The sequence below is a fragment of the Chlorocebus sabaeus genome, chromosome 9 (assembly GCF_047675955.1).
Source record: "Chlorocebus sabaeus isolate Y175 chromosome 9, mChlSab1.0.hap1, whole genome shotgun sequence".
NCBI classification, from domain to species: domain Eukaryota; kingdom Metazoa; phylum Chordata; class Mammalia; order Primates; family Cercopithecidae; genus Chlorocebus; species Chlorocebus sabaeus.
The window spans coordinates 116,327,703-116,347,381 of NC_132912.1; the positions used below are offsets into that span (position 1 = coordinate 116,327,703).

General features: G+C 44.3%; 1 protein-coding gene across 4 annotated transcripts in view; it reads right to left on the reverse strand.

The window, feature by feature from the left end:
* Window positions 1–19,679, reverse strand: part of NRAP (nebulin related anchoring protein) — a 76,027-nt gene that overhangs the window by 25,824 nt on the left and 30,524 nt on the right. For 3 of the 4 annotated variants that reach the window (XM_007964114.3, XM_038009566.2, XM_038009565.2), the window contains 13 exons: window positions 18,786–18,890; window positions 17,331–17,438; window positions 16,983–17,084; window positions 15,094–15,291; window positions 14,411–14,515; window positions 11,503–11,601; window positions 10,280–10,384; window positions 8,987–9,094; window positions 7,329–7,640; window positions 6,065–6,169; window positions 2,895–2,993; window positions 1,152–1,256; window positions 277–384 (listed from right to left, as the gene is read on the reverse strand). In XM_007964114.3, coding sequence (XP_007962305.3) covers window positions 277–384; window positions 1,152–1,256; window positions 2,895–2,993; window positions 6,065–6,169; window positions 7,329–7,640; window positions 8,987–9,094; window positions 10,280–10,384; window positions 11,503–11,601; window positions 14,411–14,515; window positions 15,094–15,291; window positions 16,983–17,084; window positions 17,331–17,438; window positions 18,786–18,890 — 1,659 coding nt within the window. The remainder of the gene's footprint in view (window positions 1–276; window positions 385–1,151; window positions 1,257–2,894; window positions 2,994–6,064; window positions 6,170–7,328; window positions 7,641–8,986; window positions 9,095–10,279; window positions 10,385–11,502; window positions 11,602–14,410; window positions 14,516–15,093; window positions 15,292–16,982; window positions 17,085–17,330; window positions 17,439–18,785; window positions 18,891–19,679) is intronic. The other variant, XM_038009567.2, reaches the window with a different exon arrangement.

Genomic DNA, 19,679 nt, shown 5'->3' on the forward strand with positions numbered 1-19,679 from the left:
CTTCACGTGGACTCTATGAACACCTTAGTGAACGGTGCATTTCATCTGCCCAGGGTCTATGTTTACAGTCCAGCATTTGGCTTTGTATCCTAGGCTGGGGAATTTTTTGTTGCAAGATATGTTCTTTCTCATTGGTCATTCCCTGATTGCCCTGACACAGTCAGTTCAGGGAGGACAGGGAATTATCTACAGGCAAAAGAAGGCAGGGGTTAGGGGCAAAAGGAGTGAAAACCGGTTAGTGTTGAACATTGTCACAGGAACGGGGTGAATGCTTACATCACTTATGATTTCACCAGAAGCCTTTGCTGCTTGGAATGGAAGGGCATCCAACCTCAGTTTATAGCCACCATCTCGAAGTTTGCTCCAGGATTCCTTATAACGCGTCTGTCGGGAAGATGTGCACAAGGAAAGACCTTTAAGCGACCTGGTGGTTTCCTGAACTCTGGCTTACCAAACTGGGAATCTGGTTGGTGGTGGGTCCCCTCCCTCCCTGGCCAGTTGGAATTAGAGATCATGGTGGCTTAGCTAAACCCACATGAGTTGGATCCTGCCTCGTGCCCACCATTGGAGGTGGGCAGGGGACGTGGTTGAGGGGGGACAGGTTGAGGCATAGAGGGGAGGGGAAGCAAAGGCTTTAGAGTCAAACAGACACAGATTTTTCTAAGCAGCAATTTGATTGGAAGAAGGAGGCACGAGATTGCATATGCATAGCGCTTTATGTCAGATAAAGAAAAGTCAGACGTCTCTATCAAAGAACAGAAACGGTGGGCAGGGGAGCTGACAGATTTTGGAGAGGAGGAGTTAAGCCCCAGGTCTTCCCTTGGTATAGCCACTGGATATACTCAGCTATATTCTGATGTTCCCACTTTCCAGCTCCTCCAAACCAATGCTCTTTGAACTAGGCAGAGAATTTTCCCAGATCATTCTTTCAAATGAGCGGGACTCTTCTGCAGGACCAGCTATGTAGTGTGCAGGGCCCAATGCAGATGAAAATGTGGAGTCCCTTGTTCAAAAATATCACATATTTCAAGGTGGTGATGGCAGAACATGAAACTAGCTCGGGGGCTTCTGAGCACAGGGCATTGTGTGCCTGCCCATGACTAGCCCTGCTCTCCCGTCATTAAAACGCGTGCCTCTTGGTTCAGACTCACCTCACTGATATTCATGGCATTCAGCTTGGCCAGCAGGACTTCAGGGAGGTCAGCAGTTGGCGTGTAATGATGCTTTATGTTTTCTCCTTGTTCCCTGTATAATCTCTGTGGATGGAGGGAGGTTTTGCATGAAACCTAGAGCCCATTCCACACAGCCACAAGCCAGGTGACGCTCCAAGAGACCAAGCTGCAGTAGCTGCCACCTCCTCATAAAGACATGATCTCGGGCACCCTGCCTCCACCCAGATTTTACAGTTAGCATGGTGGCATGCATGTCATTTCCAAGCTCTGCTTCCTAGCTCAGAACATGACAAGCTGAAGCATTCCCCTCAGTGAATGCCCCACTCATAGTAAACTGCTAAGATGGGTGTCAAATGAGAAAACGAGGTTTACTTAACACCTAGTAATAATTTGGTGATTAACTATCAGCTATGAGAGGGCCTCAAGATACAGAAGGTGAGAAAGAAGATGGCTCTTGTACAGGTGAGGTTTTCTCCTCCCTATCTCAATCCTCCTCCGCTCCTCCAACTCAAATATTCTTCCCCTAAGACATGACTCCTGGGTGGATCTGGGACTCCGTTCTCCCAGAGCTCTGACCCAAGCTTCAGATATCTTGGTAGTTAATAATGACACACACAGTTGGCATCGGCCACCAGAGAAAGTTTCCAAACAGGGCTTTTCCATCCCAAATCTTATCAGATGTATCCAAGTTTCTACGTATCACAGCAGTGCCCCCTAGAGTTGGCTAAGGTAAGGAAGAAACAGGTATTGTTTTTCTTCATACAGAAGTTCTTGTTTGACCATCTGTGTTTCTCAGAAATCAGTTTGATTCTGATGGGCTGATTATGAAGAAGTTATAAATTCCCAAATCCATAAGCTTGTAAATCATCCCATCCCAGATTCTGACAGGCACTCAGGCTGTTTCAGAATGCCTGTCAAATAAAGCGGAGCCAGAATCATTTGCTCAATTGGGAAACAAGGAAGAGAATTTTGAAACCTATACCCTCAAGGTTTGTAAATTTTCCTCATGGAAAGTTGAATGGTTTAAAGGTATTTAAAAGCCAGATTTGCCCTGCACAAAGATCCATGGGTTTCTCTTAGTAGAATCAGCCAAACAGGGTTAATCTACACCATAAAGTGATTTTTTTCAGGACCTCATCGTTCACTTTAGTCTCCAGCCGACCCTGCAACCCTGCACCCCAGCCAACCTTTCCCACAGAGGGAAAAGGGTCAAATTTTCGTTTCACATCCTAAAGGAGTACGGGGAAATGGCTTGAAAGTTAGTCTAATGTATATAAATCAGACCCAAATCATGTTCAAAGTCTCTGGGAAATTCATAGAGCAACAATTGCTGGCCTTGGGTCCTAAAGAGCTCTAAGCACAGCGTCAGGATTCCAATTACCAAGAATTTCACCCAGTTCTGAAAACAACGCTTTCAGACCAAAGGAGAAGGGAAAACGGCCTCACCACGAATAAATTGGTGAGACATGCAAATGGGAAGGAGGGCGAGCATCTTGGGGCAGTGGGGTGGTGGAGCCCCACTTGGCATTCTAAGTGCAGTAACACCCCCATTTGCATCCTAATGAGGAAGCACCCCCGCTAAGGGAGCCTCTGCAAAGGACAGGGAGCGCCTTCATCCTTAGGACAACAGAAGGAGAAAACCCAAGAACCCCTCTGCTTCAATCGCAGTGTTGAAAGAAGAGCCCACTCTTAGAGTCATAATGTATATACATTATCACTTACATCCACTGCTTGGGTATAACTAATTCTGGCCTGGACCATCTCCGGAGTGTCTTTAATACTGGTAAACTTCAAAGCATCTGGATGCTGACGGTACTTCTTCTGTTGAGCAGAAAAAGATCAAAGCTGTGAATTTTGTGCTGCTCTTTCATGCCATTTGAAAGAGAAAATCATAGGTTGCTTGAGATTAGAGTGAATTTGTGAACATAATTATTATTCTGCTTCCTCCATCTTTATATCCTAGGTGCCTTCAGGTTAATATTTGTTTCAATTTAAGAATAACCTCATGTCAATTAACATTAAAGTATTTCTACCTGGTGCAAAGAAAACATCTCCAAATTAGATTGGACTAGTAAAAGACTGTAGGATACACACTTAGAAAAGGATTCTTTTTATAGGCTTCAAATACTTTGTTGCAGTTGTTTACATATCTTAGTTTGGGTCTTCTAAGCAAGAAAGAGCATTCAGAGCTACATTTATCCATTTAAGCTTTCTATTTTCCTTCCACAAAAAAACACCGGCAGATATTATCGCAGTCAAAACCCTCACATTTAGCAGCCTGCGAGTGTATGCCGTCCAGTCACGTTAGAGCCTAGTTCAGTTAACATAGGAAATAATTCTTCAAAATATTACAGTAACAAGAAAAAGGATGCCATTATTGAAAGGAGTCATCACGTAGTTTGAAAGACACTGAAGCAAAAAAACAAAAACAAAATCACAAAAATGCTGGCAAAGACCTAGATACCCAATTTTGAAGTATTCTGAAAATCTGTTTAAATTAATTTCTTTTTTAAAAATCAAAGTACTTTTCTAGGAGACTGAAACCATTATGACTTTAATGAGATCACAGAGTTTATGCTTTCCAAAACAGAATAATCGTCTTAAACCCACTCTCCTTTATCTGGTTGGATTTTTGTATATTGGGTTGTCTTAAGACGACACAGATCAATAGCCAGCTAAATCGAGCTCACCACCTGTTTCTGTAAATAAAGTTTTATTGGAACATGGCCATGCTTATTCACTTACATGTTGCCTACGGCCATTTTCCAGCTAGTTGTGACAGAGGCCATATGACCTACAAAGCCAAAACTGTTTACTATCTGGTCCTTCACAGAAAAGGCTTTCTGACCTCTGCTTTGGAGCATAGGTGTGTGTGAGAATTTGTGGCTCTTTCAACAGTGCCAGGCATTCTCTCTGGAAGTTAAGGAGGTGGCCCAGGCCGGACACAGTGGCTTATGCCTGTAATCCCAGCACTTTGGGAGGCTGAGGAGGGTGAATCACTTGAAATCAGGAGTTCGAGACCAGCCTGGGCAACATGGTGAAACCTCGTCTCTACTAAAAATATAAGAATTAGCTGGGTGTGGTGGTGGGCGCCTGTAATCTCAGCTACTCAAGAGGCTGAAGCAGGAGAATTGCTTGAACCCGGGAGGCAGAGGTTGCAGTGAGCCAAGATCGCTCCACTGCACTCCAGCTTGGTTAACAGAACAAGATTCATCTCAAAAAAAAAAAAAAAAAGAAGAAGAAGAAGAAGAAGGTGGCCCAATTCGACATCAACTTGTAAATGTGACAGCCTGACATGAGATGGGGGGGAAAGTTGCTGAAAGATATCTTGCTTTACTTATTAAAGTTTGAGGACTAGCATGCGACAAGCCCATCAAAGAGGATAAGCAAATTTGTTGAGAAAGTATGCACAATGAGGCGACTAACTAACAGCTGTGGGATACATGGTCCCCTGAAGATCCCTTGGCTGCCAGATTTGGACACATGAAGGAAATCATCTTGAAGTCTAAATTATGCAAATATGGTCTTTAGTCTTCATTTCCTTTTGTGAGTGAGCCCAATATTGAGAGTTTGGGATCATGAATCTTTAAACCTAAAGGTTTATTCCTACAAGTTCTTCACATTCATCCTCCCAGAGGGCCTCTCCTGAACTAGAATGAACAAATTAGAGCAGTGCTATTCCCATGGAGTTCCCAGGGTCTTCTGAGCCTTGAGTGTTGACCAAGGTCCCTAAAAATCAGGCCAATCAGCATAAGGCCACTTTTTGAAGTCAACTCTACAGTGTGCCAGGTAGTGAGAATGACGTTCCATGGGAAAATACTAATGCTGGACGGGTGTGTTTGAAAAACCAACAAGGGTGTCTTTCTATTTTAACTATAGGTTCAGAAAGAAAGCCTTCTCCTCAAAAAAAAAAAAAAAAAAAAAAATTCCAGGAGGCTCATTGCCAAAGCTAACATCCTGTGGGACTATGGCCATTATGGTCCCCTTTCCTCCCAGAAAAGTCTAGAAAGACCAGGTTACTCTGAAGACAACTAGGCAAATGCTCACTTGTCTTCTGATCAAGTCTCCCCACAAGCAAACATAAAGAGCATGGGTGTGAATAGTTTGATGGTGTCCAGCCTCCTGGGAGCTTCGTCCTGTGCCACTCCAACAGGGACAATTCTGCTCCCTGGGGGGCATTCAGCAATATCTTGATCCATTTTTGGTTGCCACAGAGGGCACTACTGGCATCCTTGTAGGACGTCCTGCTAAACATCTTGCAGGGCACAGGATAACCCCACAACAAAGAAAAATCAAAATGTCAATAGCGCCAAGGTTGAAAAACTCAGAAAGAGCTGCTCAATGACACCATCATGAAATATGAAGAAACAACTTTTTGCAAGCAGTGATGCTGTAGGTTCCAGTCAAGGTGGCTATAAGTAGGCAGAACTGAGTAAACTGAAGTGAGACCCTCCCTCAAGAAAGAACCATGTCACATGGTGACCACCACGTGAATATTCAAAAACTGTTGACTCTGTGGCAGAAAGGGAGAGGAAGAAAATGTGCCTAAAGTCACCAAAGGGCTTTCTGGGTGCAATAAATGTATCTTTTCATCATCTCTCCTGTGTTGCTTCATTAAAAAGGTAAGTTGGTGGGTAGCAATTGAGCTCTGTTTGATTGTCATTATTATTCATAATATCATTTGTCACCCACTTTGTTTTTGCCAGGGCCCCTACTGGTGTGTGTTTCGTATGTGGTTTCCCTCTAATTACCAGCCCTAGTCTGGGTTTTGAGGTCTTTCATGTGGCTTTGCCTTTTTCTTTGCCTTTTGAGTGGAAATTATTTTAATTTTATACAGAGACGCCACACGCCTAATGCAGCCAGGCCTGTTACAGGCTGTCAGGAAATCTCACCTCGCTAATGAGTTCTCCTGCCTTCTTCGCCTGCTCCACATTTAATGACCCGGTGGCGACCCAGCCTGTGCCTTTCATCCACTTCACATCTGCCCTGTATTGGTTCTGACAAAGGAGAAAGAAAAAAAAAAAAAAAAAAAGGCAGGCCATTGTTGGTGCACAGACATTTAAAGGGCTATTAGTGGCTCCCGACGCAGGCTTGGTGCCAGCTGAGTCAAATTAGATGCCACTTTTGTCTTAACGCATTTCTGCACAGTCACAGGTAGGGCTCCCAAAAGTCAATTAATTTCCCCTTTAATTGGAGGCATCCCTTGGGACAGTGGCTTTAGGCCCCACCCAACACTACTGGGGGCCAAACCAACCTTGCCCCTCATTACGGATGAGTCTACTTGGAAAGAAGCACGTCCTCATTGTCTGCATTACCAATTTTCTTGTTTAAAATGACACACGGGGGACAAGAAAATGAGAATTCACAACAGAACCCAGGTGGGTGCTATTTGAGGGAATTTCACAAGACAGCGGAGGCTTCCCACAGTGCCAATTCCTTCCTGGCCACCTCGGTGCGGGGGCAGGGCATATTTCTTCTCATTTCTTTAGTTTCCATTGAATGAGTAGTTTTAATGGAAAGTCATTTAAATGGACACTTCTCTAAAACTAGCATATCATCATCTATCATGAAACAGCTCTACCAGGAAGGGCGTGTCTACACACACACACACACACCCCTACACACACACACACACTTCCTGTGTAATAGTCTGACTGCAGCTGACCTGCCTTCTCAGTTCACCCCCATTCTTGTGCAAGAGTCACCTGAAGACAGAAAGCAGAACTGGGAGGCGAGGATCAGGAGGACGGGGAAAGGGTTATTGAAGATTAGCGACCTACCCATTCCAAAAATGGGAACTACCAAAGTCGGGGTGAGTTATCAGCGACGCTCTCCCCTAGCAGGCCACTGCTAGGAGTGACACAAAGATACTTCCCCCCGGCAATAAAAAGAAACCTGGAAAACATATGTAGGCCAGAATTCCAAGAAGGAAAAAGTAACTCTATGATTTCTTCTGTTTGTTAGTACAGAATCTAAAATCAGCCTAGTTTGAATAAAAGTTAAACCACTAACAAAGTAAAGTGCTGCCACTTAGGGATCCAGAAACAGGTGTCCCATAGCATAAATAGTTGCGTTGAACGGCTTAGGGAAACACTTGCACTAGCACACACACAACACACACATACACACACGTGCACACACTCACACAGAGCTTACATCACTCTGTAAGCCATAAGCTTTCTTGGCCCATTCCACCTTCATGTCTGTGGGCAAAGCCGTGAAGTGATGTGCCGCCGTCTTGTAGCCTATGTCTGTGGCTAAATGCTGAGCTTTGCGGGCATGCACGAGGTGGACCATGTCCAGGGAGACGTGGCATTGGGATTTGGTGTCCTCGAAGCCCTTCTTGTACTCCAGTTCACTCTGCAGCTTGGACATTTGCAGTGAGTGGCTCATTTGCGAATCTCCCTGTACACCTTTTGCCCCAATGAGCTTCCCTCTGGATCTCTCATAATCCTCCTTGTACTTCACCTAAATAGGAACAGAGCAGGGATACATTAGACTCTCCTAAAGGAATTGTTAGGCTTCAGACTCCATGTATGAGAGCTAAGACAAGGCCATTGGACAGAATCCTATTAGAACTAGAGTCAAATGAAAGTTTGCCTTTTTTGAACATCTGATATATTTTCTTTCATCAGTGAAAGAAAATATTATTACCCATTATTTCCCTTTTCACCTCAGCTGCCAGAAAGCTCAGAGTTATAAATAAAAGTAGCCATGAAATGAAAAACATACAGAATAGCCAAACTACAATTGCTGCTTATGAAAGGAGCTCAAATTAAAAGATAACTGGAGTACATATATATTTGGGGGAGTATGAGGGGCAAAAAGGAGCACATGGTTTGAAAAACAACACTAGGTCGAAAGTAACAAGGACCTGAAGCAAGAATAAATATGGAAAAGTTGTGAAAACTGTCAGAAGGCACCAGTGTGGGGCATGATTTTCAACATTATCGTTGCTTCGGTCAGTGGTAGATTCATGTTCTACTCTCAGCTCTGGCAACAACAACAGTATCAATATCTGCCACCACTTATTGAACCCATGGTATAACTAAGCACAGGACAAGCCTGTGTAACTGAAGTGCATCCACAGACCAGTGCTGATTTGTAAAATGTTACCAACTAAGAATAAGATAAAGGGCTTATGTCAGAATGTAAACCAACCACATCACCAAGCCAGTTTTTTTTGGTTTAGCTGATCTTTTTTGGAAGCAAGACTTTCTCGATGAAGGAAGCAGCGTTTGACTTAAATCCTGGCTCAAGCTCCTTTTCTCATATCCGACTCCTAACAGATTGCATTAGTCTATACAATACTTCATGTACATCAATTCATTCCATTTCCTTGTCGTTATTTTGCAATTACCAATTTACCAGCAAGTTAACTGAGATTTTTAAAGCTTAAACAACCTTCCTGAAGTAACAATGCTAATGGATGACAGAGGTGGGATTTTATACAAGGTCTATCTGACACCAGAGCCTGTATTAACCATTAACAGACCACAATGTCCTTAGAAAGTCATGGAATGTCTCTGGGCATCAATTTATCTGTAAAGTGAGAAATCTGGATTCTTACTCCTGCTACTACTACAAATAGTAAGTCATCACTTACTGAAAATCAATGTGTGGCAAGCAGTTATTAAATAGACAGGCACAGATGTGATGATCTCATTGCAAGGTTATGGCTATTATCTCCATTTTACAGATAAGAATCCTGAGGTTCAGAGAGATTAAGAACCTGCCCAGACACTCAGGAGAATCTCCCAGGTATAAAAACACAGGATTCTGCAGTCTCTTTTACAAGTTGGGGACAGACTCACCTCACTAGCCAGGTCCCTCTTGGCTTTCGCTGCCAGGAAGGTCAAGGAGTCAAGACGTAGCTCAAACCCTTTTGCCTTCTGGTTTTCCCAGCTGCTCTTGTACAGTTTCTAAGGGGATTTAGGAGAGAAGGTGAGGGGGTTTTCATGTGAAAGGGTTCTCATGTGAGAGCATTTCTCTAGACTCTAATGACCATTCTAGGAAAGCAATATTGATTATTACATTCTTCTCTGAGAGTCACAGAAATCATGTCATCTGAATACAGCCAGGCCTTCTTCCTGCCTTAAGGCCTCTTAACACATAGGGTTTCAATTAAAAAAAAAAAGCAGAAATTAAACTCCAGAAGCCTTAACAAATACTAGGAGTTTTCGTGGAAGTCTCAAAAACATGCCAAAGGTAGGATAGCATAGCACAACACAGTGATGTTTCTGAAAAGTCTATTCTCCATCTCCGTCCACGCACCCCACCCGGCCAGCAGCAGCTCCAGCTGCACCCCTTTCTCTTTCCTCCCACCTTCCCCCAGCCTCTAGTCCACCTGGGTCTTTTCCTTGCGCCTCCCATTCTCTCTCCTGCTCTTATCTCCAAATTTCAAGATCTTTCTTCTGGAAGGCTCCTTTCCCTTTCTGCATGTGAATCAATTTAACCTCTGCTTCTCCTCCCAATTCTCCTCCCCATCTATTTATCAGATGAGGAACCCAAAGACCTGGGAGCTAAGCAGGGACAGCAAAGAAAACACCTTCCCCAGAAGATACAGACAGGAGGAAAGTTGGAACTATGGATGCTTTCATGACTAACAGCTACCACTGTGCACTTGCCTCTGAATGCTTAATGTGTAGAGACTCACTAAAACCTCATGACAACCCGATGGGACTAATGTTGGCATCATTTTACCAATGGGACACCTGAGAACAAAGAATTTGCCTAAGGTCACACACCTAGTAAGTGACAACCAAGGATCAAACCCAGACCATTTGGAGCGAATGTCTGAGCTCTTACTCCCCTCTACCATGATTATGCTGTTTCAACTCTGGCACCTAGAATAACCCCTACATCCAACCCCAAGATACATTCAGTGGCTCAAGTCCTCCACTAGCTCATTCCTGTGAAAGCTGTCCTCCTCTCCCCCAAAACACTGATCAGGAGCCAGATCTGCTGGGTGAGCTGTTTTTACAACAACCAGATGTATGTAACCTCAGTTGACGCAGACACTATGCCATGGCTGGTGGGCTTGGTTTACCAGGTGGCTATACACAAAGGAGAGCAGAGTTCATGCTGCCCACTCCCTCTCTCTGTACCTCGCTGAGATTTGCAGCATTGGCTCGGGCCCGCAGGAAGAGAGGCTCGTCTTTGCTGATGGTATACTGATGGACAGACTGCTCATTTCCTGCCTTGTAGGCCACCTGTTGAGAGAGAGCACTGAGTCAGGAGCAGGTGGCAGGGGCAAGGTGGGCAGGGTGGCATCCCTCATGGTGTCTCTGTCTGGTTGGCACTTCTCTGACTTGCACGGAAAGTCCATTACAAAACCCACCAGATCAGACTCTGAGTGACAGAATACAGTCAAGGAGAGATGATGAGAGAAGGAGAAGCAGTGGGGAGGAGCTGGGAGAAAATGTGGCAGGGAGCCAACCTGAAAACTCCTCCAAGGTTTCTCTTTTCACACCTTTCCTTTGGGATGGAATCAACCTCCGCAAGTGTTGCTATTTACACTGACTGTGGCCATAAAAATACCCAACCAGGGGTTCAGATTAGTACAGACTCCCCAGGTGGGAAAAATAAGAAGCATACTCTGCCTCCTGCCCCTCCATAATCAACCTTAATCCATTCACAGGTACTGACACCAGGAAAGTGAGCATGCATGGACATCTCCTCCATGGCAAACTCATCACTCTTCTTTTTCTCTCCTTGCTTCGCCTCCACCCCCAACTTGAGTTTCCAAACAGTGACTTTCTGCTGACTCTGAGTTATGCTGATAGTATCCTTTCTGGCAGGTATATCTTACCTGGACCTTTAGGAAGGAAAGCTAGGAAGGTCCCGGACAGACTGTGGCAACTATGGTCCTGCTTGGTGTAGAGAGCTAATCTGTAAATAATGTGTGTGGTGCTTCTTTGTTCTGGCCCCATAAATAAGCTTATGTGGGTGTGACCTGCTCACACCCCAAACACAAATGTTGTCCTCCTCCAAGATAATTCTCTCCTGGCTCCAGAATTAGAGAGTCTTTGATGAGAGATAGGAGACAGAAGAAAAAGGGAACTAGAGAATACTGGAAGCTGAAAAGGAATAAAGTCAGCCCTGCATCTATCCCTTATAAAATCGGGGGAGATGGTGGTGGATGAAGCAAGGGCCCTAGTGTCCACTTCCAGAAACGGCCTGGAAGCCTGGGGAAAGCTGGGTCCAACCTATTTAAAGGGAAGGCTCTTTGGTTTCTGGATCATGCCTGGGCAGCACCTGGTGTTGTCCCTGGAGGATCCCAGGCCCATGACACAGCAGCTTGGTGGAGAAAGGGCAGCCCAGGACTCACCCCACTCTGTAGCTCCTGGCTCTTCTTGGCGTGCTCCATCTGGGAGCTGTCGGTCACACTGGTGAACTTCAGCTCATCGACCCTCTGTCGGTAGTTTTTCTGTTTCCAAAGGAAAGGGACCCCACAGCATTAGGATTGGGTTGCCCCTACTGCCCTACACATGTGCACGCGCGCGCACACACACACACACACACACATACTTTCTGTGGTCCAAGCATTCCCTTGGGAGGAATGTTCTAGTTGATCCTGCAGCTTGAACAGAACCACACAGCCCCGAGATCACCTGATCCAGTGAACTTGTTTTAGTTGCTATTACTGAATGGGAAATGTAATTTTCCTCTTCAGTAACCCTCTATTTCACCGTGTGCCCCGGGGAGGTATACATTTTATAAATATAGACCTGACATAGGAGGGTGAGGTGGAGGAAACTTGGACTTTACAATGATGAAGACTGAGGTTCAAATCTTGCCTGTTCATCCTTCCAGCTTCATCACCTCCGGTACATCACTCAATCTAACCTAAGCCACCCTTGCCTGGAGTGTACAATGAGGACAACAGTAGAAGCTACTTCAGTCTAGTGTGGAGCAGAGGCTTCAACACCATGTTTTACGTGTGAGTCAGGTCCCTGGGACAGTGTCAGGACATAACCATTGCCATGGTGTGATCATGATTGTCCAGGAAGCAGCAGCTTTAAGGAAGGAGACACAGAGCCACAGACAGAAGCCTGCGGTCAGGTGGAATTCGCCTTCACAGTTTCTGATTTTCCAGATCATGAGGTCTTGTCCTCGTAGTGTCCCCATCTCACAGCCACAAATTAATTGGTCAATTTTCAATGTGCTAATTCTGTCCCCCCTCAGGGACTTCTTGTCTTTCCTGAAGATTAGCTCCTCTGGCTTTTCCATTGAAACTGCCAAAGTTGCTGGGAAAGGTGGCCGCTGAGGACAGCGTGTGGAAGCAAAAGCTTCACATGGCAGGGAGATCAGAGATGAGCTCACAGCCTGGTTCTGGCAAAATTCCCCATGCCATCAGCAGGAGGGTTATGGCAACCAACAAAACCCAACATAGTGACTGAAACACTGGGAACTCCAACTTTTCTGCCTTTAGGGGAAAAAAGTTCTAGAGAAAACATTCCAGAGACTTCTAATTTTCCTCCCTAGTTCCACTGTGTTGAATGGGAAAACTCCTTCACCACATAACTGGAGGGAGTCACATTGCCCTGCCATTGTTGGAAATTCCTAGTCATCCCAGACTATGCATTGGTCAAATCACAAGTACTTCCTGAGCAGCCAAGAATCTACTCCGTACAGAGCACAGAGGAACATAAAAAGGGTGAAGGAGATGATATCCTCTTGGCCTTGGAGGATCTTAAAAATTAGCAGGTAATACAAGCAGTGAGATAGAAACTGACATTCCTGAATCTCAAGGACCAACTGGCTACATTCTCTCCCCTCTGCTGCACCCCTGTCCAAGATAGATGGGGCTGTGGTTGCTCCACCTGAACTTTAGTTGGTCTCCAACAAGCTAGGTAATGAAAGCCCTAAAGGGCTATGCTTTTCTCTCTACCTCATTCTACATTCTAACCCTAAATATGTCTGTCTCCGAGGAGGGTGACTACAGTGGGAATATAAGAGTACATTACAGGATATGCTTTTGAGATGCAATACTGTCTCATGGTCAAGAGCCAGGGCACCAGATCAAACACCCTGGGTACAGATCCCAGCTCTTCCACTTACTAAAAGTGTAACTTCAATCCCGCTTTCTTCATCTGCAAAATGGGAATATTAATAGGATAATCATACCATCTAATCACATAGGACTGTGGTGACCTATACATTAACAGTATGTATATAATATACCCAAAGTGGTGATTCAATAATGATTATCAGTCCATAAATGGCAGGTATTATTATCACCATTATTATCATTTGCAAGAGATATGCCGACTCAGCCTTCTTGGCCCTGAAACAAGAATCCCCTTTGAAGATTCCAAACAAAGTTCCTGAAATAGTGACACTTCCAAATGAAATGTCCTTCAGAAGTCCTCCTCTGCCTGGTGCCAGAGCCAGCTTTCTATGGCGTAAAGAGAGGTAACGGCTTAGAGCTGCAGGGACCTGGGAGAGTATCCGATCCAACCTCTTCATTTTTATTTATTTTTATTTTATTTTATTTTATTTATTTTGTTTTGTTTTATTTTGAGACGGAGTCTCAATCTGTCACCCAGGCTGGAGTGCAGTGGCACAATCTCGGTTCACTGCAACCTCTGCCTCCCAGGTTCAAGCAATTCTCCTGCCTCAGTCTCCTGAGTAACTGGGATTACAGGCACATGCCACCACACCTGGCTAATTTTTTGTGTGTGTCTTTAGTAGAGATGAGGTTTCACTGTGTTAGCCAGGATGGTCTCCATCTCGTCACCTCGTGATCTGCCCACCTCGGCCTCCTACATTGCTGGGATTACAGGCCAACCTCTTCATTTTTATATGAGGGAAAGAGGATCAGGAAGGTTAAGTGACTTGCCTGAAATTGGCAGTGAATTTAAGGCACAGGCATAATGAGAATGGTATCCTCCAAATACTGGACTCTCTGATTCAAAAGGAATCACACGCTGCTCACTTAAGAAATGCTGTTTTCCCAGGTGCTGTATATTACACCTTTCTAAACCAAATTATTCTTTGGATGCAACTGCTACTCAAAGTAAATAGGTAGGCTTCTTTAATGACACCATCTCAGGAGGTTTAAGGCTGTGGAAAGTTAGCTGAGAATGCGCTACAGGTGTGAAATGAAGTACTCCCACTTTGAATCACACCCAAAATAAATCTGGGGGCACAGAAAGGGAATTAGAGGCAAAGATCACCCTGCGTGAGTTAGGGGCTGAGGACTACTGGAGGCCAGAGGCCCAAGTGCAGGTTACCTCGCTGACCAGCTGTCCAGCCTTCTTGGCTTGTTCCAAGTTGAGACTCCCCTCTGTCAGCCACCCAACTCCCTTCATCCATGCCAGGTCGGCCTTGTACTGCAGCTACAAGAGAAAAACCACAAAGCTCTCATTGGGCACATGGATAGAAACAGGACAGAGTTGATGGGAGAGTTAGGAAGATCTTGATCCTGCATTTGCCTTCCTGGAAGAACTGCTCCCTGCTCCTTTATGATCAGGCAGGTCTCCACTTGGGAGATACAGCCACTGGGCCCACTTTGTAACGAGAGTAGCATGCTCTACCTTAGTGCTGAGACACCGCAACCTTAGCAAAAAGAGTGTTTCTCATATTTGTTGACCAACGGCCTTTCTTTGCCAACCTGCTAAATTTCCAGGATTTATTTATCATTTTCAACATTTTTTTCTCCTTGACTGGTCCCCATCACCAATATATCTTGACTTAACAATTAGCTGTGAGCCCTGATCCTCCACCCTCCAGTCTCCATTGTGTCAACTATATCTCTACTTCCCCATCTGTCCTTTCTGGCCCCAGTACATTTCCTGCAGTTCTTCCTAGTCTTCCAAGTTTTATGTAAGAGACTCATGCACAGGTTTGGAATCACTCTGAAAGCATGTCCAACTGCAAGAGATGCATGAAGAGAACTGGCAATGTGCAGGCTCACCTCGCTCTGGAGCCCGTAGGCCTTCTTGGCCCACTGAGTCTTCATATCTTCGGGCAGCACAGTGTATTCATGCAGTTTCTTCCTGTAGTCCAGGTCACTGGCAAGAGCTTGGGCCTTCTTAGCATGTCTGATGTTTACCATATCCATGGGCAGGTGTAACCGGGTCTTACTCTCTTCAAAGCCTTTCTTATACTCAACCTTGAATGTACCAAAACAAGGACTGTTTTGTTAGTTGAAGCTCGCCCTTTGCAGGAGTGATATGAAAATGCAGGAAAGATTTCCAGGCTTTTGGGAGCAGGAGAATCGGCACTCTGGGCACTGCCACCCTTCTGTCAGAAAGGCGTGACCCAAGTCTTGGCTCTGAAAGGCAGCATCATGAGGGAGCTGGGGTTCCACACTACTTTGTTTTTGGGAGGACTGTCTCTTGCCAATGCTAAACCTTTTTACCCGGCTGCTCTAGGAGAAAACTCTATTCCTAATTCTCATAGATGCTTTAAGAGATAGAATAAAGAAGCTTGGGCTGCAGAGCCAGACAAGCCTGAGTTCAAACCTGCTCTGCCCCCTAACAGAAGGTGACCTCGGGAAAGTTATGTCACCTCTCTAAGGACTCGTTTCCCTCTGGGAGACTGTTGTGATAAGTAAATGAATAATAGCTGAAACATGCTTAGTACAGGGACTGTCACATAGCAAACACTTGATAAATGTCAGCATGCCAATAACAACGGTGGTTTGGTGGTGACGATGAGGGTGGTGATAGCGGTGGTGGTGATAGTAGTGATGATGGTGATGATGGTAGCAATGATGGTGATTGATCATGGTGACGATGACAATGGTGATGGTGAAGGTGACGGTGATAGTGGTGACGACGGTGGTGATGATGGGGAAAGACAGTGTGCTATAGTAGGAGGAGTGTGGTGCCACGTAATAAGAGTTCTAGGGTCTAATTCGCTACCCCTCTACCACTACTGCTGACTATCGTATGGCTTTGGGAAAGACACAATCTTTTTGACCCCAGTTGCTCCAACTGCACATATGAAACATCAATGTATTCTGTCTAACCTGAAGCCAAATTCTCAATGCCTCTTTATGCTTCATGACTATGCACTTCATTCGGCTTGTTCTGTAGACACATCCAAAATGGCAACCCAGATGCCAACTCTCTTCTATTCAAGCTGTGGCTCTTTAATGACTCATTGGATAATTACATCCAACTGTACCATCACAGCAGTGTAAGTTGGCCTCACAGCTTGGAGCAGGCAATCTTTTGTGTCTTTTTCCCTATTCAGCATCAGCAGGGAAGACTTGATTAGAAACCGGGTCTGTCTCTTCTGGCAGAATTCTCCTTCCCCAAAGCCTTTTGGTAAGTGACATTTACCAAGGTTCCTTTCCAGCCATTACAGTTGTTTACAAGCATCGTCATTCTGATTGGCTGCAGCCTGGGAGTCCCTGGCTCACTAAATATTTGAATACCATATATGTTGTAACCACAGGACCAGGACAGTGCCACAACAAGCAGGATGCTTTGCTCCATTAGGGAGAAACTTATTATGTGCTGTTCATTCTTATAGCCCCAGGGTCTCACACAGTGTCTTGCCCATAGTAGTCACTTGGCAAACATTTGTAACATGAATAAATGCAACTGAACACCTTTGTACCTTGATCAGCAGATGCTGTCACCCTTAGGGCCACACTCCTCAACCGTTTAAAGAAAATAGTATGCTTCGGCAAAATAAATAAACCAAACAAACTTCTTATGCAAGCCAGGAAAGAAAAGAGTTGCAGGTAGAAGTCAATAAAAAGGTAACAGTCCCAGGTGAAGGAGGCCCAAGAAAAACTTTTAAAATAACACAACTGTAAGTGAGGGGTTGGGGGTTAGAAAAAGAGTTTACCTCACTGCTCATCTTAGCAATCTGCAGGGAGTGCAGAAGCCTAGAGTCGGCTGTACCCGCGGCTTTGCCTTTTGTCTTTTCATATTCTTCTTTATATTTAATCTTGAGAGAAAGAAGAAGGTCTACTGTGAGTGAGAGAGAAGCTTTGCCGTCTATGGGGCTCTGGTTTTAACAAGTGCAAGGGGAACAATTCTGAAAAAACACCTCCCAATCTTTCACAAATCCAGAAAAAGATTAAAGTATTGCAATGTTTACAAAGTTAAGAGTCATTATTTTTTTCGGCAGGACCACTGACATTTTATTGGAACCATTTCTTATGCATTCCTGAGTTAATGAGAGGAAACCTACATTGCTAGCAAGTTCCCCAGAGGCTTTGGCGGCCAGCAGAGACATGGCATCCAGCTTCATCTCAAATCCTTTCCCCTTTGTCTTCTCCCAGCCTTCTTTATACTTAACCTGACAAACAAAACCACAAGTGAATAGGAGTTGCTACCCATATTCCTGCCAAACGTCAAAGATATTTTTTTAAAGCAAAGTTGGTTTTTTCCTCTATTTACAGACCAGAGTCTCGGCTGTTGTTATCAAAATGATAACAGTAATTATTAACACAGTTAATTGATTCCTTTGTTGTAGAGCTGTGCAGGCCAGTGGTAATGGAACAGGACAAAGAAAAGACCCATGTATTGCTCCTTGCTCTGTTGTTTTCTGATCATGTGACCTTGGCCAATGACCTCTTGGGGCCTCAGTCTCCTATTTGCAAAGAGAGTATCACATTCTTTTTCTCAGGATTGCTGTGAGAATAAATTGGATAGAGTATACGTAAAGAGATCTTAAACTGGTGAAGTGTAACATAAATATGGGGTGTTGACACTGCCCTGGCAATAACAACTACTGTTTATTGGCCTTTTCCTAAATGATTTTTACTCATTAACTGCAAATCTTCACATTAGGCCTGTGAGGCTCAGAGAGATTAAAGAGCTCACCTATGGTTACATAAATTTAAAAAATGGCAGTGCCAACATCTGAACCTAGGTCTCTCTGACACCAAAGCCCATGCCACTAACTGTGCCCCTACAATACCTGCTGGGACTTACGATAATTCCACATATTCAGTGCCTGCCCCAGGATAGAACAGGCATTTAAACAATGTTAGTTCCTTTTACTTTCTTCTCCTGCCCCCAAAATTCCATCTAGAATGAGAAGCCAAATCATAGCCTACTTGTGACTCCAGGGAGAATCTGATGATGCAGATTGATCTTCTTAAAACTTAAAATTCCATATTGGCTAACACAGTGAAACCCCGTCTCTACTAAAAATACAAAAAATTAGCCAGGAGTGGTGGTGGGTGCCTGTAGTCCCAGCTACTTCGGAGGCTGAGGCAAGAGAATGGCGTGAACCTGGGAGGTGAAGCTTGCAGTGAGCCGAGATCGCGCCACTGTACTCCAGCCTGGGTGACAGAGCGAGACTCCGTCTCAAAAAAAAAAAAAAAAAACCTTAAAATTCCTCCACACAGCAAATCACCAATTCACCAGGGTGATGAGGATGAGGATGTAGGGGTGTGTGTGTGTTCACACATAGATTGTACACATGCTCATATAATGGGACTAAATGGCTATGACCAATTTATCACTAGTAAACTACCACATGCCATGACACAGCAAAATTCAAAGTTACAATTTGATGGATGCCTCTGAAGAGCCTTTCTCAGGGATAGACACTTCCCACTTGCTGGACCATCCCAGTATCTTCGTTTTTCACATTGCTCCATAACCCCTCCACCTTCTCCCCACATTGCTGTCTTACCTCACTGAAGAGTTTGGCATTGGTTTTGGCCTTCACCAGCTGAGGAACATCCTGGGGCAATGTGTAATTCAACTTATTTTTCTCATAGTCAGCACGGTAATTCACCTGTTGGATTTAAAATAAATCTGTAGGGCTTTTATATGGGCAGAAAGAGAACTTTAGGGACTCATAGCTCTTTCCCCCTTAGACCCATAGCTGAGAAGGAGTTTCCAGAAAAGCCATTTTGCCAGGCAGCCTGTACTTTTCGTGAATGTTTTAAATTAATGAACTGAAGGTGTCAAATGAAAAGTAAAGAAACTCAAAGACGCACTCGAAGTTGTGAGTTTGCAAAAGAGTTCCCTACGACTGCTTCACCAACTCCCCTTACACGCACTTGAGAATATTGAACTTTTTAAAAAAACATTTGCTGCAGTGCTGAATATCTTGTTATATGCCGGGTAATTATCAAATGCCTGCCCACAATGACAAAAAGCCATCTTAAATCACACACACAAAAGAGAGCCAACCAGACATGTGACTCCTGTTGGATGAACACGGCATCATCCGAGAAGCAGTCTTGGCCAGAAATTAAACTTAAGCTTTAGATGATTGGTGATACTAAGAATGATTGTTAGATTTTTGATGTGATATGTTAAAATTATATAAATATGTTTTTTCTTTTTTACCTTTTAGAGATTCATACTGAAATATTTACAGATTACATTATACAATACTTGAAATTGGCTTCAAAATAATGTGGAAGAGGAGAATTGGACAGGTATATAGATGAAGCAGGGTGGCCATGAATCGATTGCTGTTGAAGATGGGTGACAGGTACATGGGGATTCATTATGCTATGCTCTCTACTTTGGCATGCATTCAAAATTTTCCATAATAAAAAGTTTAAAAGAAGTG